The sequence below is a fragment of the Hyla sarda genome, chromosome 4 (genome assembly GCF_029499605.1).
Source record: "Hyla sarda isolate aHylSar1 chromosome 4, aHylSar1.hap1, whole genome shotgun sequence".
NCBI classification, from domain to species: domain Eukaryota; kingdom Metazoa; phylum Chordata; class Amphibia; order Anura; family Hylidae; genus Hyla; species Hyla sarda.
Genome location: NC_079192.1, coordinates 53,970,264 through 53,984,718, shown reverse-complemented (window position 1 = coordinate 53,984,718; position 14,455 = coordinate 53,970,264). Strand labels below are relative to the sequence as shown.

At 44.1% G+C, this 14,455-nt stretch overlaps 1 protein-coding gene across 4 annotated transcripts in view; it reads left to right on the top strand.

Annotated features, from left to right (window-relative positions):
• Nucleotides 1-11,403, top strand: part of IKBKB (inhibitor of nuclear factor kappa B kinase subunit beta) — a 44,802-nt gene extending 33,399 nt beyond the window's left edge. For 3 of the 4 annotated variants that reach the window (XM_056570974.1, XM_056570977.1, XM_056570976.1), the window contains exons 17-22: nucleotides 896-945; nucleotides 1,040-1,139; nucleotides 1,820-1,967; nucleotides 3,155-3,243; nucleotides 5,044-5,137; nucleotides 10,898-11,403. In XM_056570974.1, the coding sequence (XP_056426949.1) occupies nucleotides 896-945; nucleotides 1,040-1,139; nucleotides 1,820-1,967; nucleotides 3,155-3,243; nucleotides 5,044-5,137; nucleotides 10,898-10,966 (550 nt within the window). In that variant the 3' untranslated portion in view covers nucleotides 10,967-11,403. The remainder of the gene's footprint in view (nucleotides 1-895; nucleotides 946-1,039; nucleotides 1,140-1,819; nucleotides 1,968-3,154; nucleotides 3,244-5,043; nucleotides 5,138-10,897) is intronic. The other variant, XM_056570975.1, reaches the window with a different exon arrangement.
• Nucleotides 11,404-14,455: the final 3,052 nt, after the last annotated feature.

Genomic DNA, 14,455 nt, shown 5'->3' with positions numbered 1-14,455 from the left:
TGTACTGCGGGCATATATATTCGAGTACCCTTAAGATGCCCAAGAAGAAATATACTCTATGGGGGAGATTTATCAAAACCTGTGCAGAGGAAAACTTGCCCAGTTGCCCATAGCAACCAATCAGATCGCTTCTTTCATTTTTATGAAGGCCTGTGAAAAATGAAAGAAGCGATCTGATTGGTTGCTATGGGCAACTGGGCAAGTTTTCCTCTGCACAGGTTTTGATAAATCTCCCCCTATGTCACTGACTAACAGCAATGGGGATAAAAAAACAATAAGACAAATGATCAAAATAATAAAATAAAAAAATATGTTTTTTTGCTATGATATGGATGACGTTTTGATGGGGTTAACCCCTCTTGATCTGGTCTTCATTTGACCATGTTTGATAAAGGGATAGGTAGTCTTTAAAGGGGTACTCCACTGGAAAATATATAGATAGATATTATATATATATATATATAATTTTTTTTTTTTTTTTAAATCAACTGGTGCCAAAAAGTTAAACAGGTTTGTAAATTACTTCCATTAAAAAAAATCTTAACCCTTCCAGTACTTATCAGCTGCTGTATGATCCACAGGAAGTTATCTTCTTTTTGAATTGACCACAGTGCTCTTTGCTGACACCTTTGTCCATGTTGGGAACTGTCCAGAGCAGGAGAAAATCCCCAAATTCCCAATCCTGCTCTGGACAGTTCCTAAAATGGACAGAGGTGTCAGCAGAGAGCACTGCGGTCAGACAGAAAGGAAATTCAAAAAGAAAATAACTTCCTGTGGATCATAACAGCAGCTGATAAGTACTGGAAGGATTAATATTTATTAATAGAAGTAATTTACAAATCTGTTTAACTTTCCGGCCTGTGTTAAATGGGATGTTGTCTGCTTTATTAAACAGAGAGGAGCAGGCTAAAGATCTGTACCGAAGACTGCGAGAGCGGCCTAGAGGTAACTACAGTGCTCCACAAGTCTTTCTCTATACTGCAATTTCTCATTCTCAGTTTTTTTTTTTTTATACATATCATCTGTATGTTTGTTGCAGATCAAAGGACAGGAGGTGACAGCCAAGAGATGGTACGACTACTTCTCCAGGCAATCCAGAGCTTTGAGAAGAGAGTTGGGTTAATATATGATCAGCTGAGGTATGTCATGCATTCTAACCTTCTTTTTCTTTTAAAGGGGTACTCCGCCCCTTTACATCTTATCCCCTATCCAAAGGATAGGGGATAAGATGTCCGATCACGGGGGTCCCACTGCTGGGGACCCCCGGGATCTCGGCTGCAGCCCCCACCTCAACGGCTTCCTGCAACGCTGGAGGCTTCCGATCCCGACCACGCGGGTGGAAGGGCATGACGTCACGACCCCTCCCACAGACTTGCATTGAGGGGCGGGGCGTGACATCACATGGGGGCGGAGTCATGATGTCACGCCCTTCTGCTCGCGTGGTCGGGATCCGAAGCCTCTAGGGGCGGAGTACCACTTTAACAAAAGAGCCCATAAGAGAAATGTGTGTTTGTATGGCTATGTACACCTATACAGTGGCATCTACTGTAGCCTCCCATTGGAGGTATATGATGGGAAATCCTCCAACAAAGCCTGACTATACAGTGTGTTATTCCTCTCTCCTCTGTGCTGTGCAGTGTTTCCCAACCAGGGTGCCTCCAGCTGTTGCAAAACTACTACTCCCAGCATGCCTGGACAGCCTCTGGCTGTCCGGGCATGCTGGGAGTTGTAGTTTTGCAACAGCTGGAGGCACCCTGGTTGGGAAACACACTTGGGCAGTGTATTATCACTTTTTACTATATGGCTATACTTTTTACAGCAAGACAGTCGTTTGTAAAAGGAAAGCCTTGGATCTCGCCCCACGTTTGAAGGAAGTCATGACCCTCATGAGAGAAGATGAGAAAATGGTGGTAAAGAGGCAAGAGAAGAGGCAGCAGGAGCTGTGGGACCTGTTGAGAATTGCCTGTGTAAGCGACACTCTGCATATATGCCACTATTCATTCTCATACTATACTATGAATATCAATTGTTCTGAGGCATTTAAAGGGGTACTCCAGTGCAGGACATCTTATCCACAGGACCACAGGATAGGGGATTAGTGTCTGATCGCGGGGGTCTGACTGCTGTGACCACTTCCCTCCTGCCCGGCACCCCGGCTCTCACCATGCACGGAGCAATCTCTGCTCTGTGCACAGATTACTGTCGACATCTATGGAAGAGGCTGAGATACTGAACACTGTATCTCCGCCCCTCCCATAAAAATACATGGAGAGGCGTGTTGGCCACAGGGATAAGAAGTCCTGCACCGAAGTACCTCTTGATTGCATCCTGTTACTTTAAATGGGCACTATCAATAAAAAAAAAATTTGCTATTGCACTGCTTATGGTAAATTAAAAAAAATCTTTCTAAGGTACTTTGTTTAAAAATAAAAATCTATGTTTAAAAAAGCTGCCACTAGGTGTCTCCCTACTTGTCCAGAGCACATTTTCCTCTGTCTTTTGCACAGACTTTGGACTCCTGTTGGCCTGGCAGAAGTCTAAAATCAGGAAATGCTGTGGGGAGTGTGTGTAGCCTTAGCCAATCATAGCTCATCTCACACTGAACTGCTCTGGGCTGTGTGTAGCAGAGTGAGGGAGGAAGTTCTCCCCTGTATGGCTTCAGATGATGTCACACCTGCTGGGGTAACGCCCCTTCCCAGTCTGTGAATCTCGCTGAGACTGAGCAGAAAATACAGATAGATACAAGGTAGATAACTAACAAATAATAAAAAATAAAGGCAGGGGGTGGTTTATCATGATGGGGGCAGTGAACTGGGAGGATTATAACATTTAACAAGATCATGACAGGTACTTTTTAAAGACCCCTTCCTGCAAATGGACTTTAGTCCAAATGCGCCATTAGTGCAGTAGTACATAATGCGTTGCCCAGAGAATGACAGAAGATTGACTAGCGACTCATCTACCCTTTAGGTCAGTGTTTTCCAACCAGGCTGCCTCCAGCTGTTGCAAAACTACAACTCCCAGCATGCCGGCTGTCCGGGTATGTTGGGAGTTGTAGTTTTGCAACAGCTGGAGGCACCCTGGCTGGGAAACACTGCTTTAGGCTGTGATGTTTCTCTGTAGGGTGATCTTATAATCTCAATTTTTTTCTCAGAGCAAAGTGCGAGGACCTGTAAGTGCTCCAACACTGCCACAGCCTGCTGCCCTACCACTGAGTCTAAGCCAGGAATACATAAAGAAAAGGTATGTGGTTGTCACAATAAAGCAGAATGTCAGCACCTTACAGAAGTAAAGCTTATTTATATATCATTCTCACATTGAAGTAAATGTTCATGGAGGAATGCACCTTCATTCACATGCACACTCAACTTGGACGAGCATACAGGTGTTTTCAGTAGGGAGAGGGAGGTAAGCTTCTGCTAGAGTAATTTAGCGATGACTTATCTCCAGAAAGAACTTTGGGGTGTATGGCAGTGTTTCCCAACCAGGGTGTCTCCAGCTGTTGCAAAACTACAACTCCCAGCATGCCCGGACAGCCTTTGGCTGTCCGGGCATGCTGGGAGTTGTAGTTTTGCAACAGCTGGAGACACACTGGTGTATAGGGTGTGTAGATCAGAAATGAAGTAGCTCTTCATAACAAGGAACAATCAATTCAACTAGAGAAACTGGAGATGGGAGAGACACTTCTGTCTTAAAGGGGTACTCCGCTCCTAGAAATCTTATCCCCTAACCAAAGGATAGGGGATAAGATGTCTGATCGCGGGGGTCTTGCCGCTGGGGACCCCCGCGATCTTGGCTTCGGCACCCCAGACATCCACCCCGGATGACTGGAAATGTTACAGTGCTGAGACCCACACCGATTATTAGAACAGGCCAGAAGAAGCATGCGGTAGAGCGCTTCCCTCCCTGGCCCACAGCGATCACTGCCCTGTGTGACCACCATTATTCCCAGCTCCTTCTAATGAAGGATTGAGACCCTGACTGTTGAAAACTTTTTGACATATGTGTCAAATGTCAAGTTCTTTGAAATGACAGGTACACATTAAAGGGGTAATCCAGTGTGTAAAAACGTATCCTCTATCTGTAGAGGTCAGATCCCCCGCTATCTCCAGAACAGGGCCCAGAATCCTCTACATAGAGTGCAGAGTCAGCAGCACTCCAGATAAAGGAGTGCTGTACTCTGTTATCTCTGGTGCTCCAATAGAGAATGCATTAAAGCGTATGGAGAGCCCCCCCATACCTCATGTAAAGGGGAGATTTGGGAGATAGCTGGGGCTCCCAGAGGTCGGGCCCCTCGCATTTAGACAGTTATCCCCTATCCTGTGAATAGGGGATATGTTTTTTTAAAATGCTGGAGTACACATTTAAAGGGGTACTCCACTGCAAAACATTTTTTTTATTCATCAACTGGAGCCAGAAAGTTAAACAGATTTGTAAATTACTTTTATTGAATCCTTCCAGTACTCATCAGCTGCTGTATACTCCACAGGAAGTATATTTTCTTTTTGAATTTCCTTTCTGTCTGACCACAGTGCTCTCTGCTGACACCTCTGTCCATTTTAGGAATTGTCCAGAGTAGGAGCAAATCCCCATAGCAAACCTATCCTGCTCTGGACAGTTCCTAACACGGACAGAGGTGTCGGCAGAGAGCACTGTCGAAAGACAGAAAGGAAATTCAAAACAAAAATAACTTCCTGTAGAGCATACAGCAGCTGATAAATACTGGAAGGGTTAAGATTTTTTAAATAGAAGTAATTTACAAATCTTTTTATCTTCCTGGCATGAGTTGACTTTAAAAAAAAATGTTTTTCAGCGGAGTACCCCTTTTTTAAAGTATTGAGAGAAGGGAGATTTACAGAGGGTATATGTCATCTCTGAACTTGCAGTTCTACAAACAGTAATGTTGAAGAAAGCAGATAATAAAGAAGTAATGCAAAAAAACTTCCCGCGCTCTGTAGGTATTGGGGGACAGTTCTGGTAGTTCTTTAGATTTGAAGTAATATAGTAAATGTGACCCTCATGCGGGAATCATTTATGTCGTAGTAGTGAAGATCTTCTGTCTGAGTCTCAGAGTCTGTGTGGACAACTGGAGTCTTCCATGAAGAGCTTAATGACCGAGCAAGACACCAGCCTAATGGTAAGGATTGTGTGACACCCCCCGAACCCCCCCCCCCCCCCTCCCCTCCATGACTGAAGGTGATAAATTACACCAGTGTCACCTGCACCAGTTACTGTCACTGGTTCTTACCACAGCCACCAGTTCATATGCTGTACAGTGCTCAGTTACCTCAATCACTGACATAGCGAGTGAATGGAGAGGCAGCACGCATTCTTGGTCTCCACTCTATTCACACAGGGACATGGGGCTGCAATTCATGTGATCAGTGGGGGTTCCAGTGGTCAGACCCCCACCAATCGGGTACTCATGACCTATCCTATGTGAAGGTAATTAAATAATCTTATGATTACAGGGTACATTCACATGGGCGGGAGTTTATAGTGAATCTCTCGCTGCAAGTTTGAGATGCAGTAAATTTTCCGCTGCAACAGAAAGCGGGAAACTAGCTGTGAACCCCCGCCCATGTGAATGTACCCTAATAACACTACACTACACAAAATGAAAAGTAAAACACTACATATACATATACCCCTAAACAGTTACCCCCCCCCCCCCCCCCAATAAAAATTAAAAACATCTGGTACGGAGACTCCAGCTGTTGCAATACAACAACTTCCAGTATTGTTGGACAGCCACTGACTGTCCAGGCATGCTGAGAGTTTTGCAACAGCTGGAGGCACCCTTTTTGGGAAACACTGCTGTAGGGTAATTTTGGTATCGGAAGCAAGTGTAATTCTTGCATCCGAGTCCGTCCCTATGCAAATCCTTAATTTAGGCCTCAAATGCACATGGCGCTCTCTCACTTCGGAGCCCTGTCGTATTTCAAGGCAACAGTTTAGTACCACATATGGGGTATTTCTGTACTCGGGAGAAATTGCGTTACAAATTTTGGGGGTCTTTTTCCCCTTTTACCCCTTATGAAAAGGAAAAGTTGGGGTCTACAACAGCATGTTATTGTAAAAAAATGTAATTTTTTACACTGACATGCTGGTGTTGCCCTATACTTTTCTTTTTCACAAGAAATAAAAGGAAAAAAAGACCTCCAAAATTACAGGAGTACAAAAATACCCCATATGTGGGCGTAAAGTGCTCTGTGGGCGCAAAACAAGGCTCAGGAGTGAGAGCGCACTATGTACATTTGAGGCCTAAATTGGTGATTTGCACAGGGGTGGCAGATTTTACAGAGGTTCTGACATAAATGCCAAACAATAAATACCCACGTGTGACCCAATTTTGGAAACTACACCCCTCATGGAATGTAACAGGGGGTATAGTGAGCCAAAACACTCCAAAGGTGTTTGACGAATTTTTGTTAAAGTTGGATGTGAAAATGAAAAAAAACTAATTTCACTAAAATGCTGGTGTTACCCTAAATTTTTCATTTTCACAAAGGAAAATAGGAAAAAAGCCCCCCAAAATTTGTAACACCGTTTCTGCTGAGTATGGAAATACCCCATATGTGGATGTAAAGTGCTCTGGTGGCACGCTACAGGGCTCAGAAGAGAAGGGGCACCATTGGGCTTTTGGAGAGAGAATGTGTCTGGAATTGAAGGCCACGTGTGTTTACAAAGCCCCCATGGTGCCAGAACAGTGGAACCGCCCCCCCCCCCCCCCCACATGAGACACCCCTCACGTAATGTAACAAGGGGTGCAGTGAGCATTCACACCACTCAGGTGTCTGCCAGATTTTTGGAACAGTGGTCTGTGAAAACGAAACATTAAATTTTTCATTTCCGCAGCCCACAGTTCCAAAGATCTGTCAAATGCCAGTGGAGTGTAAATACTCACTGCACCCCTTATTCAATTCTGTGAGGGGTGTAATTTCCAAATGGGGTCACATGTGGGGGGTCCACTGTTCTGGCACCATGGGGGCTTTGTAAAGGAAGGACTTCCATTCCAAACAAATTCTCTCTCCAAAAGCTCAATGGCGTTCCTTCTATTATGAGCATTGTAGTTTGCCCGCAGAGCACTTTACAGCCACATAAGGTTAAACTCCATACCATACATGTAATGGTATTACAAATTTTGGGAGGCTTTTTCTCCAGTTGCCCCTTGTGAAAATGAAAATTTTTGGGTAACACCAGCATTTTAGTGAAAAAAATCTAATTTTTCATTTTCATGTTGCAGACATTTAACTGTAGCAGAAATTTGTCAAACACCTGTGGGGAGTTAAGGCTCACTGTACCCCTTGTTATGTTCCTTGAGGGGTGTTGTTTCCCAAATAGTATGCCATGTGTTTTATTTTTATTTTTTTGCTGTTCTGGCACCATAGGGGCTTCCTAAATGCGACATGCCCCCCAAAAACCATTTTCCAAAAGCCAAATGTAACGCCTTCTCTTCTGTGCACTGTAGTTCACCAGCAGAGCTCTTTACATCCACACATGGGGTATTTCCATATTCAGAAGAGATGGGGTTACAAATTTGGGGGGGGAGGGGGATTTTCTCCTATTACCCCTTGTAAAAATGTAACATTTTGGGAAAAAACTTTGCATTTTAGTGGAACAAAAAACATTTTTCATTTACACATCCGACTTTAACGAAAAGTCGTCAAACATCTGTGGGGTGTTAAGGCTCACTGGACCCCTTGTTACGTTTCTTTAGGGGTGAAGTTTCCAAAATAGTATGCCATGTGTTTTTTTTGTTTTTTTTTGCTGTTCTGGCACCATGGGTCTACAAGAACATGCGAGTGTAAACATTTTTTAAAAATGCAAAATTTTCAAAAAAAATTTGAAATTTGGGAATTTTTGACCAAGAAATGATGCAAGTATCGCCAAAATTTTACCACTAACATAAAGTAGAATATGTAACGAAAAAACAGTCTCGGAATCAGAATGAAAAGTAAAAGCATCCCAGAGTTATTCATGCTTAACCTTAAGTGATAGTGGTCAGATTTGCAAAAAATCCTCTGGACCTTAACCCCTTAGGGTTAAGGATAGGGGATAAGATGTCTGATCGCGCGATCTCTCCTGCAGCCCGGGAGTCATCAGCTCTCAGGAGCCAAGTTTGCTCAGTGGTCTATGACAGGGCCGGCATTTCGTGACATCATGGCTCTGCCCACTCGTGACATCACACCCCCGTAATTCAAGTCTGTGGGAGGGGGCATGGTAATAGTCACACCCTTTCCCATAGACTTGCATTAAGGGGGCGGGGTGTGATGTCATGAAGGGGCAGAGCCATGATGTAACGACATGCCGGCCCCTGTCATCGACCACTGAGCAAACTTGGCTCCGGAGAGCTGATGACTCACGGGCAGGAGAGATCGCGCGATCAGACATCTTATCCCCTATCCTTGGATGGGGATAAGATGCCTAGAGGCGGAGTACCCCCTTAAGGAATTTTCGTTTTTTCCTCCTTCCCTTCTGAAAATCAGAACGCTTTCAATTTTGGACTTACATACCCATAAAGGGTCTTGTTTTTTGCGTCACCAATTGTACCTTGTAATGACATCACTTATTTTATAATATAACCTGTGGCAAAAAAAAAATTATTTGTGGGGGGGGGAATAAAAAAAGAAACACCATTTTGTAAATTTTGGGGGCTCCCGTTTCCACGCAGTGCACTTTTTGGTAAAAATGACACCTTTATCTTTATTCTGTAGGTCCATATGGTTACAAGGATAACTGCATGCACCAAAATTAGTGTTTTAAGATTGGCATCTTCTGACCCCTATAACTTTTTTTTTATTTTTAACGTGTACAGGGCGGTATGAAGGCTCATACCGTCGACCGGTAAGCTGATCGAACATCGCGATTTTGTCCCGATAGTTCCGATCAGCTCCGCTGAGCTGCCGGGATTCTTCTACTTTCGCATTAGCCGTGGGTCCTGGCTGCCCATAGCAACCGGACCCACCGGGTTTAATCCGTTCGCAGGTTTAACCCGTTAAACTGGACCAGGGCATACAGGTACGCCCTGAGTCCTTAAGGATCGGGGATGCAGGGCATATGCCCTGCGTTCCCAAGAGTTTAAGGTGAAAATGGGCTTGGTCCTTAAGGGGTTAAAGGGGCACTCCGGTGGAAAACAAGTTTTTTTTAAATCAACTGGTCCCAGAAAGTTAAACAGATTTGTAAATTACTTCTGTTAACACCTTAAGGACCAAGGGCGTACCTGGACGCCCTGTTTCCACTCCTGTGCTATAACACTGGGTCACGGTCTGACCCTGCATCATAGCCGGGTGGTCCTGGCGGCTATCAACCACCAGGACCCGTGGCTGATGCCGGACATCACCGAACTCAGTGATGTCCGGCATTTACGCCTTAGATGCATCGATCAAAGTTGATTGCCGCGTTTAAAAGGAAACTAAACCGTTCCCGGCAGCTCAGAAGATTTCATTTAATAGTCCCCTATGAGGACTAAAAAAATTGCTGTAAAAAAAAAGCTTATAAATGTGATTTAACCCCTTCCCTAATAAAAGTTTGAATTACCCCTTTTCCCATATGTGTGTATATATATATATATATATATATATATATATATATATATATATATATAAAAAGTAAACCTAAACATATGTGGTATCGCCGCATGCGTAAACGTCCTAACTATAAAAACATAACGTTAATTAAACCGCGCGGTTTATGTCCAAAATTGCGGATTTTTGGTAATTTTGTATACCCTAAAAAATGTATAAAAAGCGATCAAAAAGTCCCATCAAAATTAAAAACTTCAGATTACGGCGCAAAAAATGAGGCCTCATACATCCCCGTATGCAGAAAAATAAAGTTATAGGGTGCATGCAGTTATAATTTTTTTAAGTAGTGAAATCATTTAAAACCTATATAAATTGGGTATCCTTGTAACCGTATGGACTTACAGAATAAAGATAAATGGGGAGATTTATCAAAACCTGTCCAGAGGAAAAATTGCTGAGTTGCCCATAGCAACCAATCAGATCACTTCTTGAAAAGGCCTCTGAAAAATGAAAGAAGCAATCTGATTGGTTGCTATGGGCAACTCAGCAACTTTTTCTCTGGACAGGTTTTGATAAATCTCCCCCAAAGTGTCATTTTTACCAAAAAGTGCACTGCGTAGAAACGGAAGCTACCAAAAGTTACCAAATGGTGTTTTATTTTCACATTTTTTTTTTTCTGGTTTTGCCGTAGATTTTGTGGTGAAATGATTGATGTCATTACAAAGTAAAATTGGTGGTGCAAAAAAGAAAAGCCCTCATATAGGTCTGTAGGTGGAAAATTTTAAGCCTTATGATTTTTAGAAGGTGAGGAGGAAAAATCCAAAGTGCAAAAATGAAAAATGGCCCGTTCCCTTAAGGGGTTAAAAAGCTTAATCCTTCCAGTACTTATCAGCTGCTGTATACTACAGAGGAAGTTCTTTTCTTTTTGAATTTCTTTTCTGTTTGACCACAGTGCTCTCTGCTGACACCTCTGTCTGTGTCAGAAACTGTCCAGAGCAGAAAGGAAAGCTCCTTCTCTGGACAGTTCCTGATACAGACAGAGGTGTCAGCAGAGAGCACTGTGGTCGGACAGAAAAGAAATTAAAAAATAAAAGAACTTCCTCTGTAGTATACAATAGCTGATAAGTACTGGAAGGATTAAGATTTTTTAATAGAAGTAATTTACAAATCTGTTTAACTTTCTGGCACCACTTGATTTAAAAAAAAATAAAAAAAAAATATTCCACCGGACTACCCCTTTAATACCCATTGCCTTGTTACTTTTCTGCTGGCGGACCCCCTTAGCAGCCATTGTGTTCATAGCCCTATATAATGCATTGATTTTGGTCTGATCTTGGTGGTCTCACAATCTCTACTTCTCTATTCGGCAGTCATTGGACTGGTCTTGGCTTCCCCCACAAGAAGAGGAGTCGGGGGGCTGTCAGATACCAGCGACGTGAGCCTGACCTGAAGCAACGGAGGATTATAAGACATAAAGACGGTGCCTTCAACTCGCTGTATAGGATTCATCGGCGTAGGGCCAAACACTTTGTAACAGATTAAATAAAGCTGTGCTTGTTTGTATTGAAAGAACATGGCTGCTCGAAGCATACAGGTGAAATACCAGAAACTCCTTGAGATTGCCTGTTGTTTCTTATGGAGCAGATTCATGCGGGTATAGTGTGCGAGTCATACTAGATGAGATCAAACTATACCTAATAAAAATTGACTTTATACCATACACCTAAAAATTAAAGCCATTTTATGAATAAAGTTTTTAGCAACTTAAAGTATTTTTTTTTTTTTTTTTTTTTTTTTTTAAAGAGTATTTTTTTTGTACTGGTTCAACAATTCATATTATAAATAATAATTTTTATTTTTATTTTTTGCTTATAATCTGTGGTGAAATAAATGTGTTTTATTATATCATAAATGTGTGATCTTTTATCTATTACTTAGATGTGTAAATAAGTTTCTCTGCTAGTTTTTTGTTCTTGTAAATCAGTGGTCTCCAAACTGTGGACCTCCAGATGTTGCAAAACTACAACTCCCAGCATGCCCGGACAGCCGTTGGCTGTCCGGGCATGCTGGAAGTTGTAGTTTTGCAGCATCTGTTGTAAAATACAGTGACCCCCTACCTCCGATGGCCCCGACATATGATCAAATCGACATACAATGCTTTTTTATGTCGGGGCCATCGCATTAAGTGCTATCCGGCAGCGCAAAATTCTTAAGCTGCTGCCGGATAGCAGCTTAATGTTCCCCGTGTGGTGCGGTAAGTATTACTTACCCCTCCACGATGCTCCGGGGTGCCCTCCGGGTCAAGCGCTGGTCTTCCGGTGTCTTCTCGGCCCTCTCCGATGACGTCAATACGCTGCTGCGCACGTCATCCAATAGGAATGGCGTATGCATCGGCGTAATGACTTCGCTACGCAGGCCCAGTAAGGCCTTGCGGAAGACAGCGGAGGACCGGAGAAGACAGCGGAGGACCGGAGAAGACAGTGGAGGACCGGAGAAGACAGCGGAGAACCGGAGAAGACCAGGAGAGCCCAGCGGAGGCCCGGGGTCACCATCGGGAGCGGCAGGGACAGGTGAGTATAACTGCCTATACTTTACATTGCACGAATCCCTCAACATACGATGGATTCGACAAACGATGGCTCGTTTGGAACGAATTACCATCGTATGTTGAGGGACCACTGTAGTCACTATTGGATGGCTGAACCAATTCGGAACCAGTTTTCCATAAAGTTATGGTCTCAACGTACAATGGTTTCAACAAACAATGGTCGTCCTGGAACCGATTCATATTGTATGTTGAGGCATCGCTGTATCTAACAAATCTCTATTTATTTAGTACGATTTATGAGCGACACGTGCAGAAATAATGGCACTTCCACGCATTGGCATGCTATCAGTGAGGTTAAAGGGGTACTCCACTGGAAAACATTTCCTTTTAAATCAACTGGTGCCAGAAAGTTAAACAAATTTTGTAAATTTCCTCTATTAAAAAAATCCCAATCCTTCCAGTACTTATCAGCTGCTGTATGCTCCACAGGAAGTTCTTTCATTTTTGAATTTCTTTTCTGTCTGACCACAAGTGTTCCCTGCTGACACCTCTGTCAGTGTCAGGAACTGTCCAGAGCAAGAGAGCTTTGCTTTGGGGATTTAAGGACAGTTCCTAAAATGGACAGAGGTGTCATCAGAGAGCACTGTGGTCAGACAGAAAAGGAAATTCAAAAAGAAAAAACTTCCTGTGTATTATAAGTACTGGAAGGATTGAGATTTTTTAAATAGAAGTGATTTACAAATCTGTTTAACTTTCTGGCACCAGTTTAGTTAAAAAAAAAAAAAAAAATGTTTTCCAGTGGAGTACCCCTTTAAAGGTTGTCTGAGGAATGTTCTGCCACGCTGAATACACTTGGCCACGCAACTCATCAAGATCCTCTGCCAGTCGCTCCCTTTGCAATTGCCGACCAATTACGTCCCAGATGGGCTCGATGGGAGACAAGTTAGGAGACACTTCAGACTAGGGATCGACCGATTATCGGTATGGCCAATATTATCGGCCGATAATCACGATTTTGGGCATTATCGGTATTGGCAATTACCTTGCCGATAAGCAGATAATGCCCAAACGCCCGCACCGCGACCGCCCCCGACCCACCGCACCGCGTCGCACCCCCCACCGTAGTGCTGGGCGGTATACCGGTATGGATTTTTGCCCATACCGCTATACCGGCCGGGCCCCTTCCCCACCCTCCGAGTCAATAAAAAAAATTAAACTTACCCATAATGGGGGTGGTCCGGGCCATCCATCCTTCCTGTAGTGTCCGGCGGCATTCCGGGTGGAGGGTGAACCAGTCCGGGCTGTCCTTCTCCGGCGGTCATCTTCTCCACTCCGGGCAGGCTCCGGCCTAGTACGCTGCATAGATGCCGCTACGCCGTGACGTCACTGTGCAGCGGCGTCTATGCTGCGTTACTAGGCCGGAGCCTGCCCGGAGTGGAGAAGATGACCCCCGGAGAAGAAGGACAGCCCGGACCGGTTCACCCTCCACCCGGAATGCCGCTGGACACTACAGGAAGGAAGGATGGATGGCCCAGACCACCCTGACAGGTAGGGGGAGAGAAGCGGGTGGTGGCGGCGGCCTATGGCACCGCAAAAGCCACTGCAGTGCATTGATTTAAAGCGCCCGCTTTAAATCAATGATCTGCAGCGGTGTCACGGGGGGATAAATAGCCGATAACTTATACCGGAATATCGGTATAAGTTATCGGCTGTCGGCCCTAACCTCCACCGATTATCGTTATCGGCCCTAAAAAAAAACGATATCGGTCGATCCCTACTTCAGACCATTGTAGTGTGTTTAGGCCTCGCAGGCTGTTCATCATTGCACAAGCAACATGCCGCTTCTGGGACACTTTAGAGAAAGGGCCGTACCACTGGTTCCACGCCCAAATCTATGTAACCCAGAGCTATTAGGCTCGGTTCACACTACAGAATTCCCAAGTGTTATTCCACTTAAAATTTACACTCGGAAATTCCCATGCAGTAGAATCCAGTTGCGGTCAATGGGTTTCCCCTGCCCGGTGCACACTACAGAATTTCTTTCGGCAGAATCCGCGTGGAAGACATACAATGGCCCAGATTTATCCAACTGTGTGAGAGAAAAAATGGAGGGATTTTCCCACAGCAACCAATCACAGCTCAGGTTTCACTTTACCACAGCTTGTTAGCTGAGCTGTGATTGGTTGCTGTGGGAAAATCCCTCCATTTTTTTCTCTCACACCGTTTGATAAATCTGGGCCATTGTTGTCTATGGGGACAGCAATGTACGCAGGGTCCTAGCACCGACTGAATCAGCACTTGTAATCTCCAGCTGGGAATTCTATAGTGTGTACCTGATATGAAGATTAGTGGGGTCCGATGGCTATCTGTCACCCTACAC